This window comes from Marmota flaviventris, chromosome 14 (assembly GCF_047511675.1).
Source record: "Marmota flaviventris isolate mMarFla1 chromosome 14, mMarFla1.hap1, whole genome shotgun sequence".
Taxonomy (NCBI): Eukaryota; Metazoa; Chordata; class Mammalia; order Rodentia; family Sciuridae; genus Marmota; species Marmota flaviventris.
This window is the reverse complement of record NC_092511.1, coordinates 94,688,495-94,705,901: the sequence shown is the minus strand read 5'-3', so window position 1 is coordinate 94,705,901 and position 17,407 is coordinate 94,688,495. Positions and strand designations below refer to the sequence as shown.

The 17,407-nt window shown below is 41.2% G+C and overlaps 2 protein-coding genes across 2 annotated transcripts in view; one reads left to right on the top strand and one right to left on the bottom strand.

The window, feature by feature from the left end:
* The window catches only part of Septin10 (septin 10), a 65,868-nt gene extending 53,287 nt beyond the window's left edge, over positions 1-12,581 (bottom strand). Inside the window, exon 1 of the mRNA XM_027948941.3 lies at positions 12,151-12,581. Within this exon, the coding sequence (XP_027804742.2) occupies positions 12,151-12,171 (21 nt within the window). The 5' untranslated portion in view covers positions 12,172-12,581. The remainder of the gene's footprint in view (positions 1-12,150) is intronic.
* A 152-nt stretch (positions 12,582-12,733) lies between these two features.
* Sowahc (sosondowah ankyrin repeat domain family member C) lies at positions 12,734-17,065 on the top strand. Its single transcript, XM_027948925.3, has one exon. It carries the CDS (start codon positions 12,871-12,873, stop codon positions 14,458-14,460), a length of 1,590 nt encoding a protein of 529 aa, XP_027804726.3. The 5' UTR covers positions 12,734-12,870; the 3' UTR covers positions 14,461-17,065.
* Positions 17,066-17,407: the final 342 nt, after the last annotated feature.

The following is a 17,407-nucleotide window of genomic DNA, read 5'->3' as shown; positions in this document are numbered from 1 at the left end:
ACTGGGGTACTGCCCTTACTACTCAGCTGGTTCACCAAGGTTCTAGCTTCCACTACCCCAGGGTGTGAAAGGCAGGTGCCGATTTCCTCTGGTAACTATAACCAAGGCACAGGCCAGCCAGTATCCAAACAGTAAACACTTGGCATTTGTGGCTGAGGATGAGGCTGAAGGCCAGGTCAGATTGGAAGCCACTGCTCTCTGGTTGGAAACAGAAAACTTTCCTCCTTGGCTGACTTCTCCTGGGCTACGGTAATGATCTGGGCATCTTCCCCTTTAAGCTTCCTGGGGACTCAGGCAACTTCTCATCATGGCTTTCCACCAGCTGCTTACATGATTTGGGAACCATCCTTCTATGCCACTGGATATCCAGGTAGCTTTGCAGGAGAGATCAGGCAACAGTTCCTCTAGGCTTTTTAAGACTCAGGCAATTGCCTGCAGTTCCTCTCCCCCATCCCCAGTGTCAGTGAGCAGCAGCAGCAGCAGCAGTAATGTTGGCTTCCCTGTCCCCTTTCCTCTGCATGGATCCAAAACTGTCTTGCTGCTGGGATCTGCACTCTCACTTCTGCGAATACCAGACATCCACTCTGGCACTGCCCGGGTTCCTGCAGAGGCTGTGTGGAGAGCTGAATTGGGTGAGCACTTCCCAGTGGGCCCGTTCCACCACACTTCCCATGTTCTTGGTGTGGAAGAGGAGGTTTCAACAACTTTTAGCTGTTAAGATCCCTCTACAAGTTCTTTCTAGATTGGTTCTTAGGAGATTCCACTGCAGGGGTACTCCCTCTGTTTAATTTGTTGCTCACTGGAAGTGGGGAGATGCTGTGTTGATTTAAGAGGGTGACTAGTCAGCTCTAGGAACTATCCTAGGCACTGAGGATATATAACTTAACAAAAGAGGGGGAAAAAATTCCTGCTGTTAAGGAGCTTCTATTCAAATTAGGAAAGACCTAACAAAAATCAAAGTAAAGAATACAATGCTATCTATATAATGATAAACACAATAAAGAAATAGAAGGGAAAGAGGAAATGTGGCAGTGGCTTGGCATGGGGATGGGTGCTATTTTGAACCAGGTGGTCTGATAAGTCCCATCTAAAAAGGTGACAGTTCATCAAAGATCTGAAGAGGTCAAAGGAACAGAGTAGATGAGGAAGATATCTGGAGAGAGAGCATTCTAGGTAGAGAAGTGAACAGCTGCAGAGGTCTAGGAGCAGATGTGTGCCTAAGGAGTACAAAAAAACAAAACACACACACACACACACACACACACACACACACACACACAAAGGATAAAAGCCAGAATATAGGGAGAAGGAAGGGGAGAGAGCAGTTACATAGGAAGAGTACCAGATCATACAGAGATAGGGTTCTTATGACTTATTTCAAGGAATTGGCTTTTAAAGGTTTTTAGCATAAAAGGAACATGAACTCTCCTTGTTTTTAAAGGTTCATTAAAGCAATTTGCAGTTGAGAGTAAACTGAAAAATGGGCTGGGAATGGTGGCTGTAAATCCCAAGAACTTGGAAGCCTCAGGCAGTAGGATCGATAGTTCTAAGCCTCAGCAACTTGTGAGGCCCCAAGCAAGTCAGTGAGACCCTGTCTCTAAATAAAATACAAAAAAAGGTTGGGGATGTGGCTCAGTAGTTAAGTGCCCCTGGGTTAAATTCTCAGTTCAAAAAGAAAAAAGAAAAATGGCACATAAAAACAAGATCAGTTAAGAGACCACTGCATTAGTCTAGAAAAAAGAGATGACGTCAGCAATGTTAGCAGTGGGAGAAATAAGATGTTAGTTGAAATTTGGATCTACTTCAAAGGTAGAAATGATAGCACTTGCTGTAGGCTCAATATGGGATGTGAAAAATAACTAGAAAGGTGGAGCTTCCATTCACTGGAATTAGAAAGACTAGAGAGGTGCGATGGTGTAAATCTAATGTTTCATTTGATAATCACTTACCATCTAATCCTTTGTTGTCTTTTTGGTCTAAGCATCCTGTAGTTTTTCCAAAAATGACAAGAAAAACCCCTATCATGAATGCTCCAAATATATTCACTGATGGGTCAAATAATGGTACAGCAGCAGTAGTTACCCCTGATCAAAATTTTACATTTTTAGTACCCAAACAATCAGCTCAAAAGGTAGAGCTTAATGCAGTATTACAAGCTTTTGTGATGTTTAAAGATTCTGTATTTAATTTATTTTCTGATAGTCAGTATACAGTTAATGCTATAGTATCCCTTGAAGATGCTGGTAGGATTTCTCCTTCCTCTACTGTTTTCTCTTTGTTTTCCACTGTACAAAGTCTAATCTGGGACAGAAAAGATCCGTTCTTTATAGGACATATCAGGGCACATACAGGATTGCCTGGAGCCCTTAGTTTGGGCAATGATTTAGCAGATAAAACAACACATGACATACATATTTTCTCTACGCTAGAAGAAGCTACAAATTTTCATAAAATATTCTATGTCAATGCTAATACTTTACAAAGGCGTTTTAAAATAACTAAGGAACAAGCCAGACATATAATAAAACAATGTCAAAATTGTGTGACCTTTTTACCACAAGTTAATCTTGGAGTCAATCCTAGAGGACTGATACCTAACCATATTTGGCAGATGGACGTCACACACTTGCCAGAATTTGGAAAATTAAAATATTTACATGTTACAGTTGATACTTCTTCCGGATTTTTGATGGGCTCCCTTCATGCCGGAGAAAAAACTAAAGATGTTATAGCTCATTGCTTACAAAATTTTGCCACTGTGGGCGTTCCAAAACAGTTAAAAACAGATAATGGTCCTGGTTATACTTCTACCTCTTTTAAACAATTTTGCTCATCATTTGGCATTACTCACATAACAGGAATTCCATACAAACCTCAGGGACAAGGCATAATTGAAAGAGCTCATCAAACTATTAAAACGTACTTATTAAAGCAAAAAGAGGGAATTGGAAAGGAGTATATATCCCCCAAAGATAAACTTAAAATAAATAACCCTTTTTACTCTAAACTTTTAAAATTTGGATTCATCAGGGTTTAGTGCTGCAGAAAGGCATATGTATCCAAAAAATGTACATAAGCCTAAGGTACTTTGGAAAGATATTCTAACAGGACAATGGAAAGGTCCTGACCCAGTGATTGTCTGGAGTCAGGGTTCTCGTTTGTGTGTTTCCACAGGGAGAACAGCAGCCGATTTGGATTCCAGAGAGACTAACCAAAGCAATTTCTACAGACCAAAAAGAAGATGATTTGACTCAAATCCATAACAGCTGATATCCAGAGCTCCAGCTTGGCTATTCTTACATCTGCGACAGTGATTAACCAGGATTAAAATATTAATTAACCAGATTAAAATAGATTTTTCAATATCTATTTTATTATTGCCTTTTCCCACATCATAAAGTTTTATTTTATTTTTTGAGCTCACACAGACCTAGGTTAATGTTTTTCTGATCAGTTTTATTTTTTGACTGTGGAGTTTTTAAACATTGCAATGGAGATTTCACCTAGGTAAAGCTACAAGGCCTTTACTATTGTCTTATGTGTTGTACGTTTGTGTGCACTCCTGTGTTTTGTGTTGTATGTCTGTATGTGCGTATGTCCATATTTCGTATATGAGGAGTGCTCATGAAAAAATGGATCCGAATTTTTTTTTTATTCACGTCATTTAAATGGTTTAATTTAAATTAGGTAAACAGCTGTTAAGGATTGTTTTTAAAGGTAGTTAACAGATCTGTTTGTTTACTTTCACCTTTCCTTTTCATTATATTTAATAATTCTGTTCAGGATAATGTAATGTTACATAATTTCTTTTTAGCATCATTGCCAGAATTCCTATCTTCATCCCAGTGCCGGTGAAGACAAAGATAAAACCAAACTACAGCTTCTTTGATAGCTATCACAGTAAACTGTATAAACTGATGCATCAATGAATAATGACTCAACAAGTAATGCTCAATCAAGGAGTCGATTTACTTTGGGAGGAAATGGACATATTGATAGATTCCTCCGCTTTGAACTGCTTGCAGAACCTGCCTGGACTATGTATCACTTGTATGCATTGTGAACTATCTGTTGATGCAGCAAATTGTGGTAGTGCTGGGGTATCTTTGCTGATGGTGTCACCGTTGATACAATTTTTCCAAAGGAGCCGTCAATTGGCTTGGTGTCGTGGCATTTCTGTATCCTCCTCCCTTCTGCTAGTGATGGTCTAAAATTTGGGGGCCAACAGAGGTGAGGCAAAGAACCTCACTCCCCCACTGGCACCAAGGCCAAATTTGGGGGCCAACAGAGGTGAGGCAAAGAACCTCACCCCCCCACTGGCACCAAGGCCAAATTTGGGGGCCAACAGAGGTGAGGCAAAGAACCTCACCCCCCCACTGGCACCAAGGCCAAATTTGGGGGCCAACAGAGGTGAGGCAAAGAACCTCACCGCCCCCACACTGATGCATAGGCCTATCCACAAGTATGGCTGTATGCTGGACCGGTAGTCAGTGACGGGTATGATCCAATTGCAGTGGTACCAACCTAAGACAGGAGGCTGACGACTAGAGGTCAGATCATCCGATGACGGGTAAGGACCATATGTTGAACTGGACAACCTAACAGGCACGGTCCCTAAGCCACATTGCTTGTTGTTTAATTAATCAGAAGGGGGGAGATGCTGACAGCCATTGCCAAGTAGGAATGACGCATGGCAATATCCTTGTCAGCCTACCCCATGTTACTTAGAGGGAGGACTCTCCATTGTGGAAATGGGTTTGCCTTGGACCCAGGTCATTTGCAGTGACATTGCATGAATGTTTGAGAAAGGTGACCCTGCTCAAGGACCAGGGTGGATCCGGGTTTAGGGTGGATCCGGGTTTAGGGTGGATCCTGCTGGGAATAGGGCATATCCTGCTGCCTCAGGCGCCTGCTCCTTGAGTTCCCGCGGGGTTCTGAGAGTATTTGGGACGCAGAGCCCGGTGGAGGGAATTTTCCCAGAATGTGCGTGTAGAGCCGGTGAGAGTCGGGAATAAAGAGTTGCTGTTGGAATCTACAAGTTTGTGTGGTGGCTCAGTTATTTTGTGCCCAGCCAGACTGCGGCAATAAAACACTTGTAATTCACTTATCTCATAAAGGACTTAATAAAATATGTATTTTAAAAAAAAACTCATAACTTGATAATAATTAGAAAATAGTCCAAGATTGGAATAGGCATGTTACCAAAGATGTCAAATAAACAAATGACAAAATGTTCAACATCTTCAGTCACTTGTAAAATACAAGCTGAAACCTCAATGAGATATCACCATACATACAAAAAAAGCCTGACAATATCAAGTACTGACAAGGAAATGGAACAAGAACTCTCATTCATTTGGTGGGAATGCGAAATAGTATAACCATTTTAAAAAACAGTTTGGTAGTTTCTTATTAAGTTAAACATACACTAGCTGCTACTTAGGGGTCCCACAACTAGACACTTACTCAAGAAAAATGAAAACATTCACATAAAAATGTACAAATGAATACATATAGTAGCTTCATTTATAATTGCCCCAAATAGGAAACAGCCCCAAACACTAAGTGGAAAAATTGAGCTCAACTGTAGTATAGGCACATTCACAGAATGGAATACTACTCAGCAACAAAAAGGAATGTGCAAGAACATGAACTAATCTTAAAAGCATTTCATTTAACAAAGAGGTCAGCTTAAAGGCTACAATAATACCTACACATGACACAATGAGAGGCAGAGAAACTGGTCAGTGGCTGTCAGAGAACGGTGGCAAGAGAGACTGACTACAAAGGAGACTTCTAGGGTGATGAAACTAGTATCCTAACTATGGTTACATCAACATATGCACTCATCAAAATTCTGGGCTAGAGATGTAGCTCCGTGGTAGAGTACTTACCTGGCATGTGTCAAGCCCTAGTTGGATCCCTGACATAGCAAAAGAGAACAAACAAACAAAAACCAAAAACAAACCCTCACTGGACTTTATATTAAAACAGGTGGATTTTAGTCTATGTACATTATACTTCAATAAAAAAAGTTAACTCATAGAAATGTAATGTTTTATTTGGCCTTTAAGTTGCCATGACCAGGACATGGGACAAGGCAACTTAGAGCATAAAGATTATTTGGGGTTCACAGTTTCTGAGATCTCAGTCCACAGTTGGCCAATTCTATTTCTCTGGGCCCAAGGTGAGACAGCACCCCAGGGAGCAAGGTCCCAGTGGAGGAAACCTGATCAGGTAATGGCAGAGTTAAAGAGAGTAAGGAAAGGGACCACAGAGAAGATGCATCCTTCAGGATAGACCCCACACACACACCAGTGATCCATCTTTTCCAGCCACACCCCACCTGCCTACAGTTACCACCTGGTCATTCAAAATTAGCATGCAAGGATAAGTTTATAGCCCTCATAATCTAAGCATTTCACCTTTGAATATTCCTGCATAAACATAAGCTTGGAGGTGGGGGGGGGGGTGCACCTTATATCCAAACCATAACAGTAACAGAATCTTTGTATTAAAAGATAAACTAATCAATAAATGGGAAAGCAGTAGCTAAAAAAAAAATCTGATAAACTAAATAATTAAAATAATGACTAAAGTCCTCTTGATATATGTAATTTTTATAAACAATATAATATACAGGAAATATGCAAATACAAAACAAAATTAAAATACTTTCTTCAACTGTTCAAATTATAAAGTAGTGTTAGGTTCTTTTGGGCCTCAGAGTGATGCAGAAACTAAATTATAATTATTTTCTATACAATAGAATCTCTGTTACTATATAAGAAAAAGCCTATCTTCTACCAAACAGAGAGTCCCTAGAAAAAATCTCAATGACTTATGTCACAACAGAGAAGAGCTAACATGACATCAGTATAAATGTATGGTTCTAAAAAGTTGTTAGAATGAACTACGTCTGGTGACAACAGATGCAAAATGCTGGAGCACTAAGTCACCAGCAACACCATGTGTAAGGGCCTGGGGCAAGGAGGTACAATGACAACAAGAACCAAACAAGAGAGATTTTGTTCAACCAAATTTGAGAAAGTCGACTCTCATCCAGAGAGAGAGGAAGAAAGAGAGAAGGAGGGAGATAACAGTACTCAATAGGAATGAAAATTATAAAATGTGATAACACAAGTAAATTACTTGCCACACTGAACTTTAGCATCAGCATCTGGTCACATTCAATTACTAGAGCAGACAGTTAAAGCCATAAAAGTCAACTTCATAAAAAATTGAATAAGAAATAAGACAATTTCATACATAAAAAAATAGGCTGAATATGTTAACATTTGCAAAGATTATTGGACTACTAAAAAGGTAAAATTAAACTAAAAGAAGACGAAAATAATGACTAAAGTCCTCAATTTTTAAACATACGTTAAAAAATTTTAAAGCCATATTTTTAAGATTTGTAATACAACTGAAAAGCTTCTCATGTTATTTTAAGGTTGACTGTGTGAGCAGAATCTGAAACAGTCTTCCTGCCTAAAATACCTGGCCAGCTACTCTCTAATAATCTATGGCCATCTCTTCCTTTAAAATTTACCTCAGTACCGAACTTTTACAAAAAGTCTATATTCATTTAAAGCTAATATGAACTATAATCATACAAATAAGTTGTATTTTCCAAAAATTCATTTTAGTAACCTGCTTAGTTTCAGAATAGTCCTGAGTAGGTTCACAAATGCCTCATTTAACCTACAATGTACACAGTATTACATCTTAGACCATTTCAATTCTAGTAGCAGCCTAAGAAGAAAGCACATTTGTTATCTTATTTCTAGAAAGGCTAAAGCTAGATCATACCACCAAATGAATACATGAGAATAGTAAAAGTCTCAAATAAATAATCTAAGAACCTCAAAAACCTAGAAAAGAAGCAAAATAAACCCCAAGCAAGGAAAGAAAAGAAAAATACTTCGAAAACAAGAAAAGGTCAGAAATCACTACTTATACTAAAGATAGAAAAATTAAAATAAATAAATAAAACAAGGAGCCAGTTCTTTGAAAAGATCAATAAAATTGACAAACTGGTATCAGAACTGATAAAGACAAAAGACATAAATTACCAACATTTGGACTCAAACAGGGAATAGCACTACAGACCCTGATGCCAACAAAGGATACTAAGGCAATACTATGTTCAACTCTACTTATGTAAATTTGAAAACTGGAAGGAATGATTCTGTTCTTTAAAAACCACAGACTACCACAACTTTCCCAATAATAGTGAATAGCCTTATAACTATTAAAGAAACTTGAATTTCTAATATTAAAACACTCCAAAAAGAAATCTCCAGGCCCAGACAGTTTCACTGAAGAATCCTACCAAACATTTAAAGAATTAACAACCAACATTTAAAGAATTAACACCCATTCTACACAATCTCTTTCAAGGGAGAGAATACTTTTCAACCCATTTTATGAAGCTACTATTACCTTGACTGACAATACATACACCTATAGACCATTATCCCTCATGAAGTCAGTAAAGGGCATCTACAAAAAACTTCATAGCTATCATGAAAAGACTGAATGCTTTCTCCCCAAAAAGAAGGAAAAACAACAACAAGGAGACTGTTCTGCTTTCACCACTGTTACTGATTTGAATGCTAAAAAAAAAAAAAAAAAGTAGTAACAAAGGGCTAGAATCCAGCCAACACAATAAGGCTGGAAGGAAATGGTAAAAAGGAAGAAATAAAACTGTCTCTATTTGCAAATGGCATGATTATCCACATAGAAAACCTCAAGGAATCCAAACTCCTAGAGCAAATGAATTTAGCAAGGTCACAGGATACAAGATAAACATACAAAAAACAATTATATTTCCTGTTACCAATGAAGATGAAATTTAAAAGCAATTATCATCTACATTTCCTTAAAAAATTAAATACGTAAGCATGAAGGTATAACTCCAACAAAACATGCAGGATTGTATGCTAACTGCATAATGAAAGAAATCAAAGTAATATTAAGAAATGACAAGAAAAACTGTGTTTATAAGGTAGAAGACAACATAGTAAAGATATCAATCCTCAGTAAACTGATATACAGATATAATAATGTAATTCTTGGGGCTGGGGATGTGGCTCAAGCGGTAGGGCAACTGCCTGGCATGCGTGCGGCCCGGGTTCGATTCTCAGCACCACATACAAAAAGATGTTGTGTCCACCGAACACTAAAGAATAAATATTAAAAAAAAAACTCTCTCTCAAAAAATTATTAAAAATAAATAATGTAATTCTTAACAAAATCCCAAAAAGATCTTTTTTTTTTTTTTTAGATATACACAAAATGATTCTAAAACTTACAAAGAAAGGCAAGAATTAAAGAAAGGCAAAAAAATTAGCTAAAAATTAAAGAAAGGCAAAGAATTAGCTAAAAAAGTTTTGAAAAAAAGGGAAACATTCCTCCTAAAAAAGTAGGAGGAATGGGTCTACCCTTACTTACAAGGTTACAAGACTTACAACTTTACAAGTAAATTACAAGACTTACAATGTTACGAGAATCAGTGGTATATGTGTTGACAGAACCCAGAAATAGGCTAGCATAAATATGTTCAACTGGCTTTTGACAAAAGTATAGCCATTCAATAGAGGAATAAGAACTTTTTCAACCAAAGCAATTAGGCATCCCCCTAAACCAAAAATGAGCTCTTGACTAAGGTCTGACATCTTACAGAAAAATTAACTCAAAATGGGTCATGGGATTAAATGTAAATTGTAAACTATGAAACTTTTAAGGAAAAAAAAAAAAGGGAAAATCTTCAGGATCTAGGATTAGGCAAAAAGTTCTTAAACTGACACCAAAAAAGCACAAATCCATAAAAGGAAAACTTAATAAAATGAACCTCATAAAATTTTTAAAATTCTTGTTTTGCAAAAGATCCTATTAAGAGGATGAAGACACAAAAGTACAGAATGAGAAAGCATTTGCAAACTACATATCTGAAAAAGGACTGGTATCTAAGATACATTTTTTTTAAAAAATCCTTCAACAGCCAAAAAAAAGATTCAATTAGAAAATTCAAAAAAAGAGATGAAGAGACATTACACAAAAAAGGAAATACCATCTATGTCCAACATCATTAGACATTAGAGAAATGCACCTGAAAACCACAACATCATACATACCTATTGGAATGGCTAAAAATGAGGACAACGCTAAATGTTGACAAGGATGTGAAGAGAGTAGATCTCTCATACACTGCTGGTAAGAATGGTTCAAACATATTAGGAAACAGTTTGGTAGTTTCTTATTAAACTAAAGACGCAATTACCACACAACCCAGCAACTGCATAAATGAGCCTGGGAGAACTGAAGCCAATCCCCAAAAAATAAAGGTAGACTGTTCTCTCTAATATCTGATATGCAGATGCTAACATACAACCAAGGGGGAGGGTAGAAATTCAGTGGATTAGACAAAGGAAAATAAAGGGAAGGAAGGAGGGTAGGAATAGGAAAGATGGTAGAATGAATTGGACATAAGTCTCCTGATGTTCACATATGAATACACCAGTGAAACTCCACATCAAATACAACCACAAGAATGGGGTCCTAATTAGAATAAATTACACTCTGTGTATGTATGTCAAAATACACTCTACTGTTATGTAAATTGAAAAAGAACAAATTTAAAAAAAAACCTAATGTTTACATGACATTACATTATAAATTACAGAGATGTTTACAGCGGCTTTATACATAATAGCCCCAAACTGAAAACAAGCTAGATGGCCTTCAAACAAAGTGTGGTACATTCATAACTTCTAATGCTTGCAACAACTTGGATGAATCTCCAGAGAACTTTGCTGAGTGAAAAAAAATCCAATCCCAAAAGATTACTGACTCAGTAATCACATAAATTTTGAGATGAAAATTTATGGAAATGAATAACAAATTACTGATTAAGAGGGATTAAAGAGGAGATGGGACAGGGAACTAAGTGGGTGTGATTATAAAAGAGCAATCTGAGAGACCTTTTGGTGAGGGAAAGGGCCTCTATCTTCACTGTATCAGTCAATATTCATGTTCTACTACATTTTGCCAAATATCGAGAAAACTGCATAAAGGGTAGAGGGATATTACTATATTCTTTCTTACAACTGGATGAGAATCTACAATGATCTCAAAATAAAAAGTTTAATTAGAAAACAGCTTCAGAGCAAGCTTAAGTGCTGGAAATCGACAAGAAATCCAATATCAACTGAGGTGCTCTCTTCTGTTCAAGTATGATTTGATACTGAAGATCACTCAACGAATCAGTTTATAACACACCTTACTCACCACAATCCTTTGATATTTTCTTCAACAACGTGAGCATGGGGCAATGGTAACAAAGAGAAAATCTGAGACTTTTCTAAATACGTGATAGAGTAGAAAGAGACCTGGGTTGAATCAGAGCAGAACTCTTGTCCAAGCTCCATAAAACAAACCCACACATATGCAAAGACATATCCCATTGGCTTCTGGAAAACTCTCAGTACGCTTCTAAGAGAATGAGAATTACAAAAGGCAAACCACACACGGTGTTACTATGAAAATACCTGTGACCACTTTGAGAACCAGTGTCTTAACTGGCAAACAAGATACATGTGCCAAAGCAACCTGAAACGTAATGTACAAAGTCATCTAAAACGCTGGACCGTGTTCTTTTAATAAGCACGGGTGCCAAGGCGGGAAACGAAAAGGTTCAAATCCTAATGGACACCACCTGAAAACCACAGACGGCTTGGGGAAAGCCGCGCAAGCCGGAGTCGACCCAGCCAGTCTTCAGGACGTGTGCACCACTCCACCAGATCACTCCGGTTGTGTCAATCTACACTGCGCGCTCAGAAACCGTTAGGAAAGTGATGGACCAGCCAACAGTTCCACATCTAATTTTCCCATTTGGGCACAGACTGAAAAGTCAAGCAAAAAGATCTTTCCCCATCTCCCCGGAGCTTGGCCCGGCGCCTCAGCGGGTAGGGGTCGGCAGCGAGCAGACCCGAATCTCCGCCGGGGACCGGCCGCGCCCAGGGAGGAGCGCGGATCACAATCCCAGCGCGACCACAGGCGGCCAGGAGGGCGGAGGCTGAGCAAGTGCCCTGGGGGCGCGCGTCCCCGGAGCCCTCGGCAGAGGGTGGAGGGTGGCGAACTCACCGGGCGCTGCGCCTCTTCCATCGATCCAGGTTGGAGGCAGCCAAGCGGCGGTTTCAGACCTGGCCCGGGAAGACGTCGGCCAGGCAGGCCGGGTTGGGCGTGACCCGAGAGGAACCACCCGCGGGGCTCGGGATGGGCAGGGCCGGCGCGCGGCCGGGGCCGCCCCACGGGCGGGGGTGGCCTCGGCTGCTGGGCTCAGGGTGGGGCGTGGCCAAGCCCCTGGGGCCGCGGGGACCCGCCATGGACCACGCCAAACGTTTCCCGCGCGCCCGGCAAGCCCCTCAAAGGAGTGCCTCTCAACGTTTTCGAGGACTTAAAAGTAGGTGCGGGGGCGAGGGTGAATGAAGGAAAGTTGAGACAGGAAGAAGTAGACGTGAGGAGAAACGTCCCAACGATTCAGGCAGCTGGCGGGAACGGCGTTTGTGGACCCGCACACAGAGACCGGAAGTGGGCGGGGCCGCCAGCGACCGGCGGGAGCCGAGATTGCAGCCCTCCGCGGAGACAGGAAATGGGCGGGCTTGAGGGAGGGGCCAACAGGGTGGGCGGGGCTGTCGGGGGCGTGTCTGCCCGGGCGCGGCTGGGGCCAGGCGGTGTCTTGAGTCCTGACTGCAACCGCCTCAGCCGTGAGCCGCGGGAGCTCTCCGGGTTCCCGGACCTCCGACCGCGCTGTGATGGGGCCGGGCTGAGCCGCCCGCCGACGGAGAACCAGAGCAGCGGCGGATGGAGGGGCCAGCAGAGCTGGGCCCCGAGGCCGTGTTAGCCTTCCTCTCGGAACATGGGGGACGAGCCCGGCAGGCCGAACTGGTGGACCACTTTAGGGGCGTCCTGGGCGGTGAGCCAGAGCAGCGCGCCCGTGCCCGCGCCCGTTTTAAGGAGCTGGTCAACGCCGTGGCCACAGTCCGCACAGATCCCGCCGATGGCGCCAAGTATGTTTACCTCAAGAAGAGGTTCTGCTCCGGGTCCACGCCACCAGAGGCCGCGCCTCCCGGAGACCCGCCTCACATCGAGGTGACCGCGGAGACTGAAGCCCCAGACCCCCCGACTGGGTCCGGGGAAAGCGGCCCGCGCCCAGAGGCAGCGGGCTCCGAGGCGGTGGACCCCGAGGCGCCCCCCGAGCAGGGCCGGGAGCCGAGCGATCCCGAGCGCCCGAGCGCCGCTCCAGGGCAGCCTCCGAACAGCGGGGCCCGGAGGAAGAACTCCAGGCGCGGCGTCCAGGCCCTACCCCAGATGCCTGTCCCGGGCCCCCGCGAGGACCTGGATCCCCCCCCGCACGGCTGCGAGGAGGCGGACCCCAGCAGCTCCCTTGGAGGGCCCACCACCCCGAGATCTGCCCGCCAGAACTTCCGGGACCTGGTGATGGGCAGCTCCCCGCAACTGAAGAGGAGCGGGTGTCCTGGGGGCAGCAGCCCTGGAAGCTCCTCCGGGGGAGGTCGCGGCCGAGGCGGGGGCGACTCGGATAGCGCGTCGGTGGCTTCGTCGTCCGCCGAGGAGGAGAGCAGTGGCGGCGGCTCAGTGACCCTGGACCCCCTGGAGCACGCCTGGATGCTCTCGGCCTCGGACGGCAAGTGGGACAGCCTAGAAGGTCTGCTTACCTGCGAGCCCGGCCTCCTGACCAAGCGAGACTTCATCACCGGCTTCACCTGTCTGCACTGGGCCGCCAAGCACGGCCGGCAAGAGCTCCTGGCCCTGCTGGTCAACTTCGCTAACAAACACCAGCTGCCGGTGAACATCAACGCCCGGACGAGCGCCGGCTACACCGCCCTGCACTTGGCAGCTATGCACGGACACGTGGAGGTGGTCAAGTTACTTGTGGGGGCCTACGACGCAGACGTGGACATCAGGGACTACAGCGGGAAAAAGGCCTCTCAGTACCTGAGTCAGAGTATCGCGGAGGAGATTAAGAACCTGGTGGGAGCCCTGGATGACGATGATGGGGAGAGCGCTGCTGGTAGCGGGGGTGGACGTTGGAGACTTTCAAAGGTGCTCCCGTCGCACCTTATCACCTATAAACTCTCTCATGTCTTGGAGGATGCGGGGGATCATCACCACCATCATCACCATCTCCACTTGGCTGAGGGATGGGCTGGAGGCAAAGCAAAGGATCCCGGTCGCAAAGCCTCTGGCAGCTCTAGTGGGCGGATAAAACCCAGACTCAACAAAATCCGCTTCAGAACCCAGATCATCCACACCACACCCACTTTCAGGGACCCAGAGCAGCCGCTGGAGGAAGGGGAAGAGGAGGAGGAACGATCTCTTAAAGGCCACTCATCCTCATTCAAATTAAGACCGAAGTCCAATGTGTTTGGGTAAAAATAATTTCTTTTAGAAATGCTAAGGTTTGTTTGTCTTCAGGATAGAATATTAGAATACTGGAGTAAGGAAAGGAGACCAGAAAAAAAAAAAATTTGATGCATTCTTTTGTGAGGGATTGTGATGGGCAGAGAGGAATTCCCCTCCAGCTAGCTTTCTGGGTGAAGTAGATTTCTTTATTAATTGATTGATCATACATTGACCTCTGCCTCTTCCCATTCCACCCCTCTGACCTGTGGTCCCTTTTTCTGAGGATTAGAAATGTATCTAGGGGGACTGAATTGATAACTGAATTCCTTTGTTTTAACGGATACAATGTTGCACTTTTTATGTATCTGTTTTTCTAAGTGGTTACTCTCTCAAGAACAACAAAAATGCAAATTGTAATGAAACTGGTAGTATTTTTAAGTGTGAACAAAACTACATGCTGCCCTGTACTTTTAGTAATTGCTTTTTAAGGTACTACTGAAGGCAAGATCAGAGTTGAGATGCAAAAGTACTGAGTAGAGAATAATGTGAGTAAAATGGGAATCCTGTTGGCAATCTATTCGTATTGCAAGTAGCAGGTTAGTTATTATTTTTTAAAGCAATTTCAGTTTTAATCACTGAACAAAGAATTAAGCAACAGTCACTTTTAAGTTAATCTGTACTCTGGATTTCACCTATCTTAACTCCACTGCACTCAAGTATTACGGTACATTATTTATAACTACACCTTCTTGTTTAAAGAGAACACTCAGCAGCCTATGTGTGTTTGAATAAAATATTGCCTCTCATTCTGATTGACACTTAATTTGTTTTCCTATTTTGAAAGTCTGTTTGTTAGGATTTGTGTTCTGAGGAATCATACAACCATTGGTTCTGTTTTGTTTGACATAACCCTAATGGTGCTTAAGCAGAAACCATTTCTGGTTTAGACAATTGGAATAAGAAGAAAAAAAAAAGGCATAAATATTAGCGAACCAATGCTTCTATGAAGTAATTATTTAATCAACTTACTGCTTAATGATTCTTGGGTAAGAGACTTTTATTTTACTAATACACTCACAGTTTCTATGCTTTGTGCAACATTTTGCAATTGTTTAAAATAGTAAGTCAATTTTCTTACCTTTCTTTGAATATATTCAAAGAGCTATACTGTAGTTACTGAAAAGCTGGGTGTTAAATCTGCCCAGTTAAAAATGGCACTTTATATAAGGAAAAGAGTAGAGATGGAACTATTTCCATATTTAAATGCTGCTAGCTATTGAATTCCTTTGTATATAAGTGAAAAATACCATTCATTAAAATTAAAGACTTGTTTAAGTATGATTATTAATTACATTTCACTCATTTGTGTGAGAGTAAATGGCTTTATAATTATTACTTCAAGATTTATCTCGCAAGCATATTAAGTCTTTTCATTAATAAGTTTAGAAATTTTCATAGGGGATAAATTTGATCAAGGCCTTTTCCCTTAGTCTTTTTATTCTCCTGATATTGAAACTTAAGTTGATACACCCTACAGGACAGAGGAGTGAGAAAATAGCTTGCAGAGTGAATCCAGGAATGCATTGCACATAGCCTCAACATTTAAAGTTCTTAGATCTTTAATTTCCCAAGACATAGAAATTGGTAACAAATTTGTCACATCTGTCTGTAGATGGCAGTTGGATTTGTTTAAAGATGAATAAAAAATATTCACATAAAACATAAATGATTATCCATTTGTGTGCCCTCACTTTTGTTTTAGGATTGGGAAATGGACCATGTACATTTGAGAAGTGCTTTCATTCACATTTATGGGTGAAAAAAAAACAATGTAATTTTCTGTAATTGAAAATAGGTTCCTTGAGAGTGCAAAACAGTCTGATTCTACATATTACCTGTGTCTTATATAAGAATAAGCTACAACTTCCCATTGAGGAATCTTAAATTTCATAGACATGTATAGCTATGGCAACTATAGGAGTAGACACTTCAGAACCTTCTGAAGATACTGTTGAACAGTCAGCATTAATCTCTTAAAGATATATTAGTAACTATTCACAAAATCTATAATTTGCTAGGTCTTCAGAGATTATCAGTACATCATTTAACTTGCTCTTCACACCAAAGATAAATTTTCTGGTAAAATAATATTTTAAATTTTCAAAAAGTCATTCCCAAAAGGGGGAACTATGGTAACATTCTTTTTCACATGTGATTGTGTGCAGTAAGTGTAGCATTTTCAGCTACTGAACTCTACATTCCTGTTTTTCAGTTTCCTAATCACGATTATAAAAAACAAATAATTTGAGAATTTAATATTCATAGAATTGTGCCTACCGTTAAACACTTAGATATGTCAAACACTTAGATGTTTATTGACATGAGAGTGGTAAAAAAAAACACAGGTATGTTCATGTGTTTCTTATGGGTACACTTGAAACTAGTGAATGTTTGTCTCAATTTATTTTTGTGGTATGTAAAATGCAACTAGCTTATATAACTTAAAAATCTGGTACTAGTTTATTCATACCTAAAATGTTGGAGTCTAGGATGCCTTGTCTCTCATTTTTTGAGTAAGTGAAAGTTTGGGAGTTTGAGAATGTAAACTCTGTAAAGTTTGTTTTTGTCAAAATAAAAGGTTCACACTAAAATTTCTCTCTGAATTGTCTTAATTTCAATAGTTGTTTAGCCATTTTGCATATACTGTGTTTTATGGTTCAAAAAAATGCTTTTTGAAGATTGTATTTCCCTTTTCCTACCCTTAAGGTCACCGCCCACATGTTGCTTATTCACAGATAAAAATGAGGTTTGATGGCTGTTCAGGGTCACACAGTAAATGGCAGTAAGATCTTCAGAGTCTACTTTTCCATATTGTTAACCATCCTGCACTTTGAATTGTCAGATTTTTAGCAAAACTGATGATGTACTCAGCAGCACTGATGGAGGAATCCACATGAAGACAGGTAGGATGTCTGCC

Excerpts from the sequence above, each read along its gene's own strand:
- Sowahc (XM_027948925.3), top strand. The coding sequence starts at position 12,871 with ATGGAGGGGCCAGCAGAGCTGGGCCCCGAGGCCGTGTTAGCCTTCCTC.